The 15,947-nt window shown below is 45.7% G+C and overlaps 1 protein-coding gene across 7 annotated transcripts in view; it reads left to right on the forward strand.

Moving 5' to 3' along the window:
• Positions 1 to 15,947, forward strand: part of TCP11L1 (t-complex 11 like 1) — a 38,031-nt gene that overhangs the window by 17,015 nt on the left and 5,069 nt on the right. For 6 of the 7 annotated variants that reach the window (XM_047877016.1, XM_047877020.1, XM_047877019.1 and 3 more), the window contains 7 exons: positions 38 to 258; positions 2,505 to 2,641; positions 5,040 to 5,236; positions 8,905 to 9,086; positions 10,826 to 10,998; positions 14,130 to 14,309; positions 15,723 to 15,823. In XM_047877016.1, the coding sequence (XP_047732972.1) occupies positions 38 to 258; positions 2,505 to 2,641; positions 5,040 to 5,236; positions 8,905 to 9,086; positions 10,826 to 10,998; positions 14,130 to 14,309; positions 15,723 to 15,823 (1,191 nt within the window). Of the gene's footprint in view, positions 1 to 37; positions 259 to 2,504; positions 2,642 to 5,039; positions 5,237 to 8,904; positions 9,087 to 10,825; positions 10,999 to 14,129; positions 15,824 to 15,947 lie in introns of those variants that run through there. The other variant, XM_047877021.1, reaches the window with a different exon arrangement.

Consider the following 15,947-nt stretch of genomic DNA (forward strand, 5'->3'; position numbering starts at 1 on the left):
AGAAACTTTGATTAAACTTGGCTGTGCTCTCTTGTAGACTCTCTTATCTTTCTTGCTGCCTGGTCACAGTAGACTGAGAAACCAGATAATGGAAGTCTTAGATCTGGATCTGATCAAGCAAGAAGCAGAGAATGGGGCCTTAGACATTTCCAAGCTGGCAGAATTCATTATTGGCATGATGGGGACAGTGTGTGCACCTGCTAGAGATGAAGAAGTTAAGAAACTAAAGGACATTAAGGAAATAGTGCCCCTTTTCAGGTATGGGGATTGTGTTAATCACCTTCAGTGCACTTAATATACAGAGCCTGTTTTCAGATTTAGACTTCGAGTGTAGATACTCATGAATTTTTAAAAAGCAAACATTTTTTTTTTAAATACAGAAAAGTAGAAAGAAGGAAAAAAAAATCACCCACGGTTTTACCACCCAAAGGCAAAATCACTGCTAATCATATTGATAATTAAAAAAAATTTTTTTTTATTTTATTTTGAGAGAGAGCTTGAGCAGGGGAGAGGCAGGGAGAGAGAGAATTTCAAGCAGACTCCACGCTGTCAACATGGAGCCCAATACGGGGCTCCATTCCGTGAACTGTGAGATCATGACCTGAGCCAAAACCAAGAGTTGGATGTGTAACTGACTGAGCCACCCAGGCACCCCCAAATTATATTATTTTTTAAAACTCTCTATAAGCATTTTCAATGGCTGCAAAATCTTCATTTGCATAGATATAGTTAACTATTACTATGTTAAGATGGGCAATTAGATTACCTCTAATTATTTACTGTTTAATCCTGCCATGAACATCCTTGTGTACAAAACTTTTTTCTGTATTTTAGGTTATTTCCTAACTATAAGTTCTTAAAGTGGGACTACTGTATCAGAGGATAAGAACAGTTTTAAGACTCTCATTGCATGTTAGCAAGTTGCTTTCCAAAAGTTCCTTTCATTTTCAGCTTCTTTTATATCATATCAATATTTGGTACATATAAAAATGCTATGCATCATGAAGTTACCTCAGGGTTCAGAAAGCATTGAAAAGACCTCCTAAGAAGGGGTGCCTGGGTTGCTCAGTGGGTAGAGCATGTGACTCTTAATCTCGGGGTCCTGAGTTTGAGCCCCACATTGGGTGTGGAGATTACTTAAAAATAAAATCTTAAAAAAAAAAAAAGGACCTAGAAATTGATTTGTTCACTCATTCAACAAGCTCATTTTGAGCATCTCTTATGTGCTGGGTATGGTGCTAGACTTTAGAAATAGTAAGAGCTTCTAATTTGGCCAAGTTAAGGGAGGAGTTTCCTAGGAGGTGAGACCTCTGGGGAAGATAGCTTGCAGCAAACTCAACCTAAACATAAATTCCTACTGGGAAGAGAATGGAGCGGGGAGCCTGGCAAAGTGGGAGTACATACACTGTTAAAAGGAGGCAGTTGATTGTGGCCGTGAAGAAACGTGGGTCCGTGTTGTCAGATCCTTAGATTTTTTTCAGGAGAGGCTGGAAATGGAGGTTTTTAAAAACACTTTGTGAGCACAAACATGTTCATGGGTTACTCCAATCGGTGGCCGCCAGGTGGCAGTTTCCAGCAGTCTCTCATCTGCAGCGGGTGGTTTTGGGGAACCTCTAGGAGTACTCAGAGGAGAGGCAGAATGTCCCCCAAGAAGTGGGCTGTCTCATGTGTTTGGGAGGTAGACAGGATGGCAGGGAAGGGACCCTGAATTGTTCCTCAGACTGTGTGTCCTTTCCACACATAATAAACTCCCACACAGAAGGTATCGTGTCATACAGTTCAGTCAGTCCCAGAGGGTGTCAGGGGACTCAGGACATTTGACCCTGTTCCCCCTTGTGTGTAGGGCCTCAGCCAAACCTGTACCTTGGGTTCTCAACCACCTTCTGCAAGTAGGTCACTGAGCAGTTTCCCGCCTCTGGAGAAATAGCTATGGTGTGTGACCTGCAGGATTGAAGGCATCCTTAGCATCGAGTCAGGTCTGCCCACTGGGTACATTCAGAGTGTGAACGTGCAGTTCTGCCACCAAAACTAGAATAGAAAACTTGCCCTGAAACTAAGAGCCTGGGGCGAAAGGAGAGGAGAAAGGAGAGAGTTCTTGTTCTTTCTTCCTGGGAAAGTGAATTAACGTGTGTGAGAGAGTAGAGACCCGAGTGGTCAGCTCTCTGCCCTTGACCTTGGGTCCTGGCTGTCCTTCATCCGTGGTTGCTGGGAGGGCCGACCCAACGCCAAAGAACGGGTCCCCAGGCAGTGGGGGAGCTGTGTTTGCTTGGGGGCAGGGTGTGTGTGGGGGGGGAGGGGGGACAGAGGCGGCTTAAAAATCTGCAGTCTTTTCAATCCATTATTTAGATTTTTATGTTTTCTTAATCTACACTCTCAAGATTTTTCGAACTTGCTGCCCTTTCTGAAATGAGAAGCCTCTCTCAGATCAGCTCCCCTCTTTCCTCTAAAACAGTGCTTGCTTTACAAGTGCCTTGTTCTAAATCCTTTTCTTCCTTTTCTCTCAGGGCAATTTTTTCCGTGTTGGACCTAATGAAAGTGGACATGGCGAACTTTGCTGTCACTAGCATTAGGCCGCATCTCATGCAGCAGTCAGTTGAATACGAAAGGAAGAAGTTTCAGCAGCTTTTGGAGAAGCAGCCAAGTACGTCTAATGCTTTGTGTGCCCTTTCATTGTGTGTTTTTCCCATTCCAGTTCTGTAGCTTTTTGTACAATGATACTGTTTTCAAGACAAAACTAAAATTTAGTATGCGACCATTCCAATTTGAAGGCTTAAAAGCACAAGACTTTGGACCTGAAAAGAAAACTTTATTGACAAGCAAGAGAAGTAAAAGTAGGATATAAGAATAGAAATTTAAAAGCATGAAGTCCTAAATTAAATGTTTCTTTTTAAATCTTTTTCTTTTTTAAATGTTCATTCATTTTTGAGAGACAGAGTGTGAACAGGGGGAGGGACAGAGAGAGAGAGAGGGAGACACAGAATCCAAAGCAGGCTCCAGGCTCTGATATGTCAGCATAGAACCCAGCGCGGGGCTTGAACTCGGGAACTATGAGATCATGACCTGAGCCGCAGTCGGATGCTTAACCCACTGAGCCACCCAGGCTCCCCAAAATGGGTTTTTAATGAAAACACCAGTTTGAGGTAAATTGTATGCTTTGCCGTGATTTTTAAAACATGACACACTTCTTGTGATTATTTAATTCACTTTCTCCTCTAAGGTACATGAAGAAACTTTACTTTGCCTCTGTTCTATATGCAGAAAATCTTTCTGGTTTTATACCCACAAAAAGTCTCATTTTTATAAGCCTCTCAGATGACTACAGGAATACAGAGCACTAGAGAACCCAAAACTGTGTTGCCTTTCAAGGGTACTCTTTTTGGTCTCTGCACTGGCATCTGATGTTATGATTAAATTGCAATCTTTGGATCCTATTTATTCATGTATTAAGTTTATTTTGAGAGAGAGCAGGGGGAGGGGCAGAGAGAGAGGAGGAGAGAGAATCCCAGACAGGCTCTCCACTGTTAGCACAGAACTTGAAGTGGGGCTCAATCTCAACAAGCTGTGATCATGACCTGAGCCGAAATCAAGAGTCAGATGCTTAACCAACTAAGCCACCCAGGTGCCCCAGAATCCAATTTATTATGAGTTCTATTTAGCCTATAACTTTGGTGGTCCCAAGATGAAAATGGTGGTCTCTGGATAGATTGTGTTGCCTGACCAGAATAGATAATGCAGTGTCCAGAGCAGGTGTTCATCCAGCTGCCAGCAGAGAAGGCCGAGATGGTTCAGGAGGGATCAGGCAAGAGCAGAGTAGAAGAAGCAGTACCAGAAGAAGATTGGCTGATGTTCACTACCTACTAGGCATGTGCCAAGGGTGCGTGCGCATTATCATATATAACCCTCACCAGTAAGACTAGGAGGGAAGCACTTTTTTAACACCATTTTGCAGATGTGGAAATCAATTTTGAGAACTTTTTGACCGGAATCGATTGACCACATGGTTCACTTTCTCAGCCAGTGTAGTACTGCCCCTCAGGAGGCATCAGGGGTGCAGGCTGAAGAGCCTCAGTGTGAGAGCCCGGTGCCAGCAGCCAGGGCCCAGTGAAGGACCCACTGCTGCAATCCCTGAGCTGGTCAGTCTACTGCTTCCTCCTCACATGTACAAGCTTGTGGGCTAAGAGCCTGCCATCTGCAGAAGGCTATCGGGATGGTACGGCTGGCCACAGAGATCCGTGCCACCACTGTGATGACAGAGCCAGAGGTGCATCCTGCAGCAGCGAAGAGTGGATCCCCATCATACCCTGGGCCACCCCCTTAGTTCGAAGGTGGCCTCCACTGGCAGAGCTGTAGCACGTTCTAGGACCTGTCAGAGAGACTTTCTCCCATATGGTGGAGAAAAACCTCATCTTCCTCTTGTGTCCCTCAGAATCCTCGCTGCGTTACTCAGCTTAAAAAAGGAGGAAGTCTATGAGAGCAGATGAAAGACACTCCAGGTTCCCCGACAGAACTCCAGACGCTGCGTAGTACACGTCCCCTCCCACGAGGCTGGAAGCAAACCAGATTGACAGGAGACTAAGATCTAGACAAGGAAAAGGCTTCCTCTTCAGTGTGGAGGAGACTTTACACTGGAAAGCTATCCCCAGTGTCTCCTCCCATCTGTCTCTGGGCGAGAAGTTTTGCATCTCCCTGAGCTGGAGTCATCAGAGCTTCCAGCCTCCGCTCCTGCAGCGGTCGGGGTGGGAGAGAAGGGAGTGGTTTGTTGAACATCTGCAGGTGACAAGGTCTGGCTACATGCTCTGTATTTACTGTCTTGTTTAATCCTCACAACTGCCTATGGGGTGGTATCGTACATTTCTTTGTAGTAGGAATCTGATAAACCTCAGCTAGTAACCGGCAGTGCTGTGATTTGAACCAAGTTTTATTTGATTCCAAAGTCCGTACTCTATATACACCACACCTTCAGGATGATCTTCCTTAAAGTCATTCCGAGAAGAATTCCTCCTGAGTGTCATAGTAATGTTCGTAGCCTTGTTTTTCAGATTCCCTGGACTTTGTCACCCAGTGGCTGGAAGAGGCCGCAGATGACCTTATGAATCAGAAGTATAAAAATGCCCTGCCAGCTGAGGGAGGGGCCGCTGACTCTGGAGACAGTCCCATGCCAAATCCTGTGGCTGTCCAGAATTATGCATACCTGAAGCTTCTGAAATGGGACCACCTCCAGAGACCTTTCCCTGAAGTAGGTGCTCCAGAGCAGTCTAACTGCTTATTTCTTTCTGTGCTGCTGAACTTTTAAACAATTAGAGTTTGGTTATAATCCTCTTCCCAGAAAATTGCCCCTTTTACATCGAACAATTCAGCAGTTTTTAGTATATTTACAGCTATATGACCATTACCAGTGATTTAATTTCAAAACTTTTCATCACCCCAAAAAGGAACCCTGTGCCCATCAGCAGTCACTACCCTTTACCCACTCCCCTACCCACTGGCAACCACTAATCCACTCTCTGACTCTATGAAATTGCCTGTTCTGGACATTTTGTATATATAAATGGAATCCTACAATATTGGCCTTTTGTGTCTGGCTTCTTTAAGCAAAATGTTCGTGTATGTTATAGCGTGTATCAGTACTTTATTTCTTTAAAGTTATATTTTTTTACTGTAAAATATACACAACACAAAATTTACCATCTTTCTTTTTTTTTAATTAGCTCTACAGCCCACGTGGGGCTCAAACTCACAACCCCAAGATCAAGAGCCGCAGGCTGCACCGACTGGGGCAGCCAGGCGCCCCAAAATTTACCAGCTTTAAGTGCACGGTTCAGTGTCATTCATACATTCACATGGTTGTGCCGCCATCACCACCATCCTTCTCCAGAACTTTTCCATCTTCCCAAACTGAAACTCTTTAAATACTTAACGCCTTTAAACATACCTCATCCCTCCCTCCCTCGGGCCCCTGACAATCACCATTCTACTTTGCGTCTCTGGATATGAATGGAATCCTACAGTACCTTGTGCCTTTGTGTCTGGCTTATTTCACTCAGCATAGTGTCTTCAAGGTTCACCCATGTTGTGCTGCTGTGTGTCAGCATTTTCTTTTTGAGGCTGGATGATCTTCCGGTATATGGCTGTACCACATTTTGTTGATTCATTCATCAGTTGATAGACATTTGGGTTGTTTCCACTTTTTGGCTATTGTGAATTGTGCTGCTCTGAACATTTGTGTACAGGTCTTGTAGGGGCATGTGTTTCAGTTCTCTTGGGTAAATACCGAAATACGGAGGATGAGAATTGCTGGATCACATGGTGACTCTGAGTTTAACACCTGGAGGAACTGCCAGACTGTTTCCTGCCACCCCCCCTCCCGCCCTGTGTAGCAGTGTAAGGGGCTTCCAGTTTGATTCAAATGGTAACAGCGATGCTGCTTTTCAGTTTTATCTAAAAAAATACTTCTCATTCCACGTGGAGCAAGATTTTTTTCCTTTTCTGTTTTTCACAGTAAGTACGTGTAATTGCAGTAGTCCTTTAGGAAGATGACGAGCAAGGGATCTCCCCCACTTTGTCTGTAGACTGCTGGTTTGGTGTGTAGACTGCCTTCTGGTTTTTGAGGGTACTCAGGCCTTTTAGCTCCAGCATCAGAACATGCTACTTCTCTAAATCGTTCTCATCTAAGTTCCTTATTCTTCCTTTCAAGACGATGTAAGCTCAGGGTATCACCTCTTGCCTCTGAGTTCCCTGTTTTGTGCCAAAGGAGGCTATACAGAGGGTGTTGAAGGGATAGAGGGAGGCTCCTTTCCGAATAGTGGCACATTCTCTCCTGGGGGACAGTGCACAGCCCGACATTTCGTTTAAAAAACAGCTGTGAGGAAGATGGTGTTTTCATTGGACACAGATGTCTGCCCTCAGAATCGATCCTTGGAAATCTTTTGTATCCTACACCCAAATCCTGGCGCAAAGCAGGGATGCTGCTGTGTAACAGTGAAATCAAGACAGAGGCTCAGTCTGTTGAAGCATCTCTGTTTAACAATAGGGGATCTTGAATCTTCAAAGATTGTTTTTACTTCTTGAAAAGAATTCTAGGTTAAGACCCTAAATTGTTAATGTCTTGATTTGGTGTGTCAGTCTCTTATAGCAAGATGGTTCTTTTTTAAAAAAATTTTTTTTTTCAACGTTTATTTATTTTTGGGACAGAGAGAGACAGAGCATGAACGGGGGAGGGGCAGAGAGAGAGGGAGACACAGAATCTGAAACAGGCTCCAGGCTCTGAGCCATCAGCCCAGAGCCTGACGCGGGGCTCGAACTCACGGACCACGAGATCGTGACCTGGCTGAAGTCGGACGCTTAACCAACTGTGCCACCCAGGCGCCCCAACAAGATGGTTCTTAACATTTATTTGGTTAACCTGTAAAAATCCAGATCAGATGCCCTATCTCAGGGTCCCTGGCTGGCCCAGTCAGTAGAGCCTCTGACTCTCAATCTCAGGGTCATGAGTTCAAGCCCCATGTTGGGCATGGAGCCTACTCAAAAAAAAAAAAAAAAAAAAAAAAAAATCAGCCTTTCCAATGCTCTTTCCTTCATCCCACACAGGGGACATTGGCCTGGCAGGACCCAGAGGTATCTAACATGGGGGATGCAGTCATGGAAATTCACTCACTGACTGCTTTCTGGGTGGCTTTAGGTTGTTATCAGTCATTCCGCCTTTTTCTACTTACATTTATTTTTCATTTCCTTTATTCACTTACTGATTCTTGAGGGCCTCCTTTGTGCTGGATACTGAGGGGGAACCAAGGTGAATAATGCAGGCTCTCCCTTCAAGCAACTTCTACCCTCCTCCTCTCCAGTGCTCTGGCTAGGGTGACTGGCTGCCTGGTTTGTCCAGGACTTGGGGGCAGAAAGTGTTCACAGGACTTGGGAGTTCCAGCTTTAAAGCCAGGACATCCCCAGACGAACTAGGATGAGTTGGTCATTCTAGCTCATTGCCTCATTACTCTTTCCTGTTGAAGGATATAAGTCCTAGTTATCCGGGGTTGGCTCTGCCAATCCCCTTCATATCCATGGTCATCTTCCGTCTTTGAAACAGCCCTGTGAAGCAGGAATCCCCCTTTTGTTGTTGTTGTTCTTTTTAATGTTTATTTACTTTGTGTGTGTGTGTGTGTGTGTGTGTGTGTGTGTGTGTGTGTGAGAGAGAGAGAGAGAGAGAGAGAGAGAGAGAGAGAGAGAGAGAGAATGCAAGTGAGGTAGGGGCAGAGAGGGGGACAGAGGATCCCAGGCAGGCTCCATGCTGTCAGCACAGAGCCCAACCCAGGGCTCAACCCCAAGAGCCATGAGATCATGATCTGAGCTGAAATTAAGAGTTTCTCAGGGCGCCTGGGTGGCTCAGTTGGTTAAGTGTTTGACCTCAGCTCAGGTCATGATCTCGTGGTTCGTGACTTTGAGCCCCAGGTCAGGCTCTGCACTGACAGCTCAGAGCCTGGAGCCTGCTTCGGATTCTGTGTCTCCCTCTCTCTCTGCCCCTCCCTCACTCATGCTCTGTCTCTGTCTCTCTCAAAAATAAACATTTAAAAAAAAAGTTGCTCAACCCACTTGAGAGCCACCCAGGTGCCCCAGGAATTCCCGTTTTGCATAGGGCTCAGAGAGTAGAAGAAGAAATTTGCATGAGATTATGCTATTTAAATGTCATTTGGCCTCATGTTCTTAATGAGCATGCTTTACTCCAGCCTTTCTAAGGACAAAGGGGCTCTGAGGTGGAAGGATTGTTCACACAGCCCTCCATTAAGGCTCTGTAAGGACTAGAAAATCCTGAGGGAATCTGTGGAGGCCTGTGTGGGGGCTGTGGCCCCACTGCCCTCTGCTGGCCAGCCTGAGCCTCCAGCTCAGGGACAATTTTTTTTGTATTCACTACAGACAGTTTTGATGGACCAGGCTCGCTTCCAAGAACTCCAGCTCCAGCTAGAGCAACTGACCATCCTGGGAGCCGTGTTGCTGGTGACGTTCAGCATGGCAGCCCCAGGAATTTCCAGCCAGGCTGACTTTGCTGAGAAACTCAAGACGATTGTGAAGATTCTGCTGACAGATGCGCACCTGCCGTAAGTGGCTGCAAGCCGTGGGGCAGACCCTGCGAGCCAGGTCAGGGGCGGTGGGTGACAGAGAGCAGACGGGAGCAGGATCTCCTGGCTGGTGTGGGGCAGAATCCGGGCCCACTGCCTCAGAAGTGACAGGAAACTTTACACTCTGGTTTTTCACCGCAGCAGAATTCATTCAGGTTCCTACAAAGAACGTTAGAGTTCACTGTAGGGTTCGCAGGTCTCCATGAGAGTGGCTTTCAGATGTTTAGGACCAGAACACACGGTAAGAAATTCATTTTCCGTTGTGACCTAGTGCACTCTTTAGACACATGTAACTGAAATAAAAACTTCACAAAGTGAAACTTATCCTAACTGTGCTTAGTACAAAGTCTTAAGACATTAAAAAAAAAAAAAATATACTGGTTGCTACCCATTGAATTGCTTTCACAACCTGCTAACAGTTTGGGCAACACAGCCCTAGGGAAAGGTCCTATAAGAAGCAGGAGGTGTTTCCCCACAGCTGTGAGTACAGATTTTTTCCCTTGGCATGTTCTTCGTGGCCATTTTGTGCTGCGTGTAAATGGATTGTTTCCTCACCCAGCACAAACCCACACCTGTGCGAGGGCAGCTGCTGTAACTGCTCCTGCGGTGAAGTCCGATCAGGTGATTTATGTGGTTCACAGCATATAGAATGATGGTTGTAAGTAAACACTATCTGACAAGGTCCAGTTCAGAAGATTCTTCAAGGGGAATGTCCCCCAGACATTCTCATCCTTACATAACGGAGGAATTTTCCTGCTGAGTTTGCACCAAGCATGCGTGTGTTCGGTATGGTGAGGGGTGTGTGCACATGTTGTGACCAGGGATTCAGTAGCCTTGACTTAGGCCAGGAGGGGTTTGCTGAGCGGATGCCCTTGCACAGGGGTAGCCCTTGGCTGTCAGTGAGTTCTCCCACAGCAGATCTGCTTTGTCTACTGCTTAAAGCTACCGATGAAGGGGCCCTGTCTGGCACCTTCTTAGCAGTCCAGCCTCGCACTGCTGTATCTACCCTGGTACTCGGGGGCTGACACACACCTGGTTCCAGCAGTGAGTCCCAGGGCGTGCACATTTGCTCCCACTATTTAATTGGCTCAGAACACGGGCAATTGCCTTCTTGTAGAAAACCTACCAGCAGGAGGGCTCCCCACAGATACTCTAGGAGAGCCCAAGGGCCCCAGGAAATGAAGGTGCTAGTTTTCTTAACTTTGGGAATTCAGTTTTATTTATTGTTTTAAAGTAGTGAATACACTCTCATGTTTCAAAAATCAAAAGGGATAGAAGGGTATCCATTGAAAAGTTTCTATCCCACTCCTGTCTCACAACTACCTAATTTCTTTCTGGGTTCTTGTGTTTTGTTCCAGTGGTGGTCAAGATCTTCTTAAGCCAAATCCAGGCTTATTTCACCATAGATGCTAGTAAGAACTTGGGTTTTGAGTAGTTAGCCCTGGTATAGCCTGGTATAGAGCCCTCCCCTTCCCAGTGTTCTTTCTAGCCAAGAGAGGGAGAGGGGGAGAGAGAAAGTCCCCTGAGTCATGTGTACACAGCCTGAAAGGTTAGTGGCAGGGGAGAGAGTCACAGATTTTCTCTTTGAACATGTCAGTCCATGCATTGGTGATTGTGACTCTTATCAGGGCTGGGGCTCTTCCTGGGCTTGAGTTGGGTAGATGTGCACTTTGTTTATGGGCCCTTCTCTGCCTTCTCCTTTCCCTTCTCTGCTCAAGCTCCTTCCATCTGAAGGATGCCCTGACTACCATTGGGGAGAAAGTCTGCCTGGAGGTGAGCGGCTGCCTTGCCCTGTGTGGGCTCACTCCCTTTACCACGGAAAAGGAGACTGTGCTCAAGGGCCAGATCCAGGCTGTGGCCAGTCCCGACGACCCCATCCGCAGGATCATCGGTATGTTTGGGCGAAGACGGGTAGCTGGGATGTCCTTTTGGAGGGCTGACAGACAGACCCCTCTGAAGAAATCTAGAAGGGTCTGATAGGTTATGAGTGCTGATGAGTGAGGGGGCGAGTGATTAACCACCACTGTGCAATTAGGGCAAGCCAGAGGCCTGGACAAGTGACCAGGCAGCTGTCATTGTTCTGAGGGCTCTGACTTTGGAATCACAGGCTTTGTTCAAAACCCTGCTCCAGAACTATGAGGTAATAGAAAATACATGGATTGGTCTCTGCCCCCGTTCCTGGCCCAGAGCCCCTGAAACTCTTGTAATTTCCTAAGTGATAAGAGCACTAGAGTATCTTTTATTCTAATATTGGTCTTTGACCTGGATCCTGACACAGAGCTCTTAAATCCTTTGGAATTTCCTGGGTGATAGGAGTGTCTTTTGTTCTAGTGAGGCAAGTCTGGGTGGGCTCCTGGATGGGGGCTGGTCACCAGAAAGACTGAGCCATGATCAAAAGCTTAGAATTTTCAGCCCCACTCCCTCATTTTCCAAGAGAGGGGAGAAGGGCTGGAAATGCCCATGTGATGAAGCCTCCATAAACACCCCAAAAGTTCAGGTTTTGGGGAGTTTCTGGGTTAGGGAACTTAGCCAAGTAATGGGAGGGTGATGTACTCCAACTCCACAGAAACTCCTGCCCCCCGAACTCTCCCAGACCTCACCCTCTGTGTCTCTTATTCTGGTTTTCATCTGTATCCATATCCTTTATTTTGTAGTAAGCTAGTAAACATAAGTATTTCTCTGAGTTCTGTGAGCCTTTCTAGCAAATAATCAAAATCCAAGGCAGAGGAGGTTATGGGAACCTCCAGTTTGTAGCCAAATCAGACAGAATTTGTGGGTGTTCTGGGGACCTACTACTTGTGGTTGGCTTCTGAAGTGGGGGGGGGGGGGCGGGCAGCCTCATGGGACTGACCCTTTGACCTGTGGGATGTGACACTCCCTCCAGGTGGTGTCGCAATTGAGTACAATTGTAGGACACCCAGCTGGAGTCACAGAGAATTGCTTGGTGTGGGAACCCCTCACCCTCACCCACATCTGGTGCCAGAGTGTTGAGGATGCGGGGTGAGCGTGAAGGAGGGAGCACGGGTTTTCTTCACAAGCGCCTGCTGTGGTTCTTGAGCCGGTGACTGGATGCTTGAGACTCCTCATCTCTCAAAGGGGTAATACTGACAACCCTATGCAGTTGCTGGGAGGACTGCAGGGCATGAGATCCATAAAATGCTTGTCATTGTATTGGGCAGCACATCAGAAGTACTCACTAGAGAGGAGCTGTGATTAAAAATATTACTCCATGTGGTAGCTGTTACTTTTCATCATCATAGCAGTAGCACTGTGGAAAAATCTGGTTGATCGAGGAATACAGTGTTCATCTAATTTTGGGGCACCTGACTGGCTTAGTTGGTAGAACATGTGACTCTTGATCTTGGGGTTGTTAAGTTTGAGCCCCATGTTGGCTGTAGAGATTACTTAAAAATGAAATCTTAAAAAAATGTTCAGTGAATTTTTAAAATTCCCATTTATCTTTAATTTTGAAATCATTCTTTAGCTTCTTTATGAAACTAGATAGATGTTCAACATGTAAATGACAATTAGGCTTCAGGCAAAAGCTGAATGATCCATGATTACCAGATTTCAGGTTGGAGTAGAGGCTGAACCAATGACATGAGCCTGCTTCTAATACCATGACTTCTTTTTTATTATTAAGTAATATTTTATGGAAAAAGTTACAGGGATTGATGGTTTTTTAAGAATTAAATGATTTCATCCCAGTCCTGCATCGGGCATGATGTCCTGTGTGGGTCACTTGGGAGAAGCCTCTTGCAGAGGTATAAGGATCATCAGGATTAATGTTACTGACCTTGGTAGAGATGCAGGAAAAGTGCAGTAAATAGACCGCTGGCTAATAAGCTACTCTGTGCCCTGCCATCTTGGCTGTTTACTAACAGCCAGTTACAGACCTGGAGGTAAAAGCCAGCCCTGGAGTAGGAATGATATGAGGATCTCTAGGTCTGGGTGAGGCTTCCAGCTCTGAGAACTTTAGGAAACCAAACTAACTTTGGAAGAGGGGTGATGGGACCCATCTGGTCAGCAGTTGCTCTGTCAGTGTGTATTGGGATCCAGAGGTCATTTGCACCTGAGAGGGTGCTGCAGGACAGGGGGTGGGCATGCAGTTTGAAAGAACCCATTTAACATAAATGCCCCTATTGCTTTTGTAATAAAATCTGCAGGAAGTGTGGCTTGCATATTCTTTTGGTTGATGAGGACAGTGCAAAAGCATCATAGAGAGGAATGGGCTAAAAAAAAAATCAACCTAAATTATTTCTCAGAGTAGTCCAAGTTTGCAAATGCCCACAACTCCATGGCCTTCCACTGTAGGCATTATTATTATTATTATTTTTAGAGTTTTTATTTATTGAGAAAGAGAGGGAGAGAGGGTGGGGGGAGAGGAAGAGAAAGAGGGAGAGAGAATCCCAAGCAAGCTCTGTGCTGTCAGCACAGAGCCCGACTTAGGGCTTGAGCCCACAAACCTGGAGATCATGATTTGAGCTGACATCGGATGCTTAACTGACTGAGCCACCCAGGAGCTCTTCTTGTTTTGTTTTTGAACTTGTAATTCCTGCGTTAGTCCTCTCCCACTCCATTTTTTATGGGATCTTCAGTAATGGCTCACGGTGGTCTCAGTGTATCTTGCTCCTTGGAGAGGAGAACCTGTCAACACTCTAGTCTCCCTTTGTTCATTGACACATTTATTCTTCCTTTCCAAATATATTTTGAGCTTTGAGCTTTTACTGGGGGTCAGGTCTCATGCCAGGCCCTGTGCTGGGTGCTGGCGAGGGTGGGGGAGGGGATCGCGAACAAGATGAACGTGCTTCTACCCTCTTGGAACTAACTAACTAGGCAGGGAGAGGAAATGTTATAAATGGGGTAAATGTTCAGAATGGCAAAGTACTGTGGGTACTTGGACTAGGGGTGGGCAGGGAAGACTTGCCTGAAAAAGGGATGTTTGTGATAAACACTGAAGCCTACTCAGAAGTTTGTAAAGTCATCCCAGACAACAACTGACTGCTTTCTTTTCTATCACAGATTCCCGAATCCTGATCTTCTTAGAAAGCTACCTTGCCTCAGGTCATCAGAAGGCATTGCCTACGGTACCTGGGGGATTGGGTCCGGTTCAGAAAGAGCTGGAGGAAGTTGCTGTTAAATTTGTCCGCCTGGTCAACTATAACAAGATGGTCTTCAGTCCCTACTATGATGCCATCCTCAGTAAGATCCTTGTCAGATCCTAACACGTACATGCGCTACAGTAGCAGTATTAGCCTCTTGATACAGAATACCTGTTCTCAACTATAACGTTGCTTTGGAAAATGGCTATTTAGTACATGTCTGTGTAACATCACTGATTCCAAAAGGAAGAGTATTGTGTATCACTGTTGAAAAGAGCTGTTGAAAAACGCACTGAATTCAATTCTGTTTTGCAGGTTTGTATTTATGAGTGCAAGTTTACAAGTCAAGAAGCTTCTTGTTATCTTGAGTCTCCTAGGTAGCACTTGGCTTTTACACGGTGAACTGCTGTGTGTCCACCCGCACTGTGTCCTGATTGTAGCTGCCTTGTCTCTCCCAGGAGGCTGGGGCCTCTCTTCTGCTATCCGGGTAGTTTTTCTTTCAGACCCCTCAGAGGATCTGCCAGCCACCCAAGAATGAGACACCGAGCCATGACCGTGTTGAGACTCTCCCCCTTCTCTGGCGCAGACCCCCAGTGCTCCCCCAGCTATTTTGTGTTAGAAGGGCTATATATAGTTTTCCCGCCTCCCCACTTCCCCCCCCCCCCACCGCTCCCATTTATTGTTTTCTCCCTCCTGGTCTAGCCAGCGCCCCAGAGCCCTTTTGTTCTAGAGGAGAATTAATTGATTTTAAAAAGCTTATTCTTTTATACAGAATTATTCCTGAGCCTGGATGATAGCAGTTAGGACTTACAGAATCCAGAGAAAGGAAATTCTTTGACTTTTAAGGTTTGAAAGTGAAGGAGGAACTATTTTTTTAAACAATATATATGTTGGTGTCATGTAAAAGAAGAAAAATGTCTGGAGTTTTTACTGAAACGTTCACTCATACAATATGCAGATGTATTGGATTTGAATTTCAGAAATGGATTTAAGTGTTTTCAGATAAAATAGCGTAGTATAAGCTCACTTATTTCTATGATAAGGAAGTCATGGAAAATCCCTGGTTTTTGAGCAGTATTTTTTGAGGAACCTCAGGGACCAGAATTCCTGACCTATCCTGTGACTGAAAGGGTAGCTGGGGTCTCACAGATGACCCGCTCTGTTCAAAAAATAAAAATGAAAGGGGTGTGTGTGTGTGTGTGTGTGTGTGTGTGTGTGTGTGTGTGTGTGTTTTAGACAGGGATGTTATGTTAGAAGCAGAGCCATGAAGCTGGAGTGAACTCCCAAGAGCTGGAACAGCAAAAAGCAAAATGATGCCAGGAATCCCTTCACGCTGCTGAGGGGTAGGGTGGGACAGGAGGCAGGTGGGGCAGCCACCAGAGGAACCTTCACTCTGTGAGAGCTGTCACGTGTACAAGCTTCAGGAGAGGGAATGGTTATGCCGGGGGTGGGGAATGTGATTTCTCCAGATACGTGCTACAAACTGTGTTCTAATGGTGTGTTTTACTTGCAGTCAGAAATGTATGCTGTGTTATGTGGTCAGAAGTCATATTATTAAAGTTAATACTCAAGGACAAATCTTCCGTGGTTTCGTTGGAAGGGAATAAAAGTTCAGTAAGTAGAACTTTTAAAGAACAAAACCACAGTCTTTTATAGTGTCTTCAATGAGGTCCTTTCTGGAATTGTTTCCAGAGGTAAGGTTGCTTATTGGTCATATGGTATCCCCAGGCTGAGAAGC

Source organism: Prionailurus viverrinus, chromosome D1 (genome assembly GCF_022837055.1).
Source record: "Prionailurus viverrinus isolate Anna chromosome D1, UM_Priviv_1.0, whole genome shotgun sequence".
Lineage (NCBI taxonomy): Eukaryota > Metazoa > Chordata > Mammalia > Carnivora > Felidae > Prionailurus > Prionailurus viverrinus.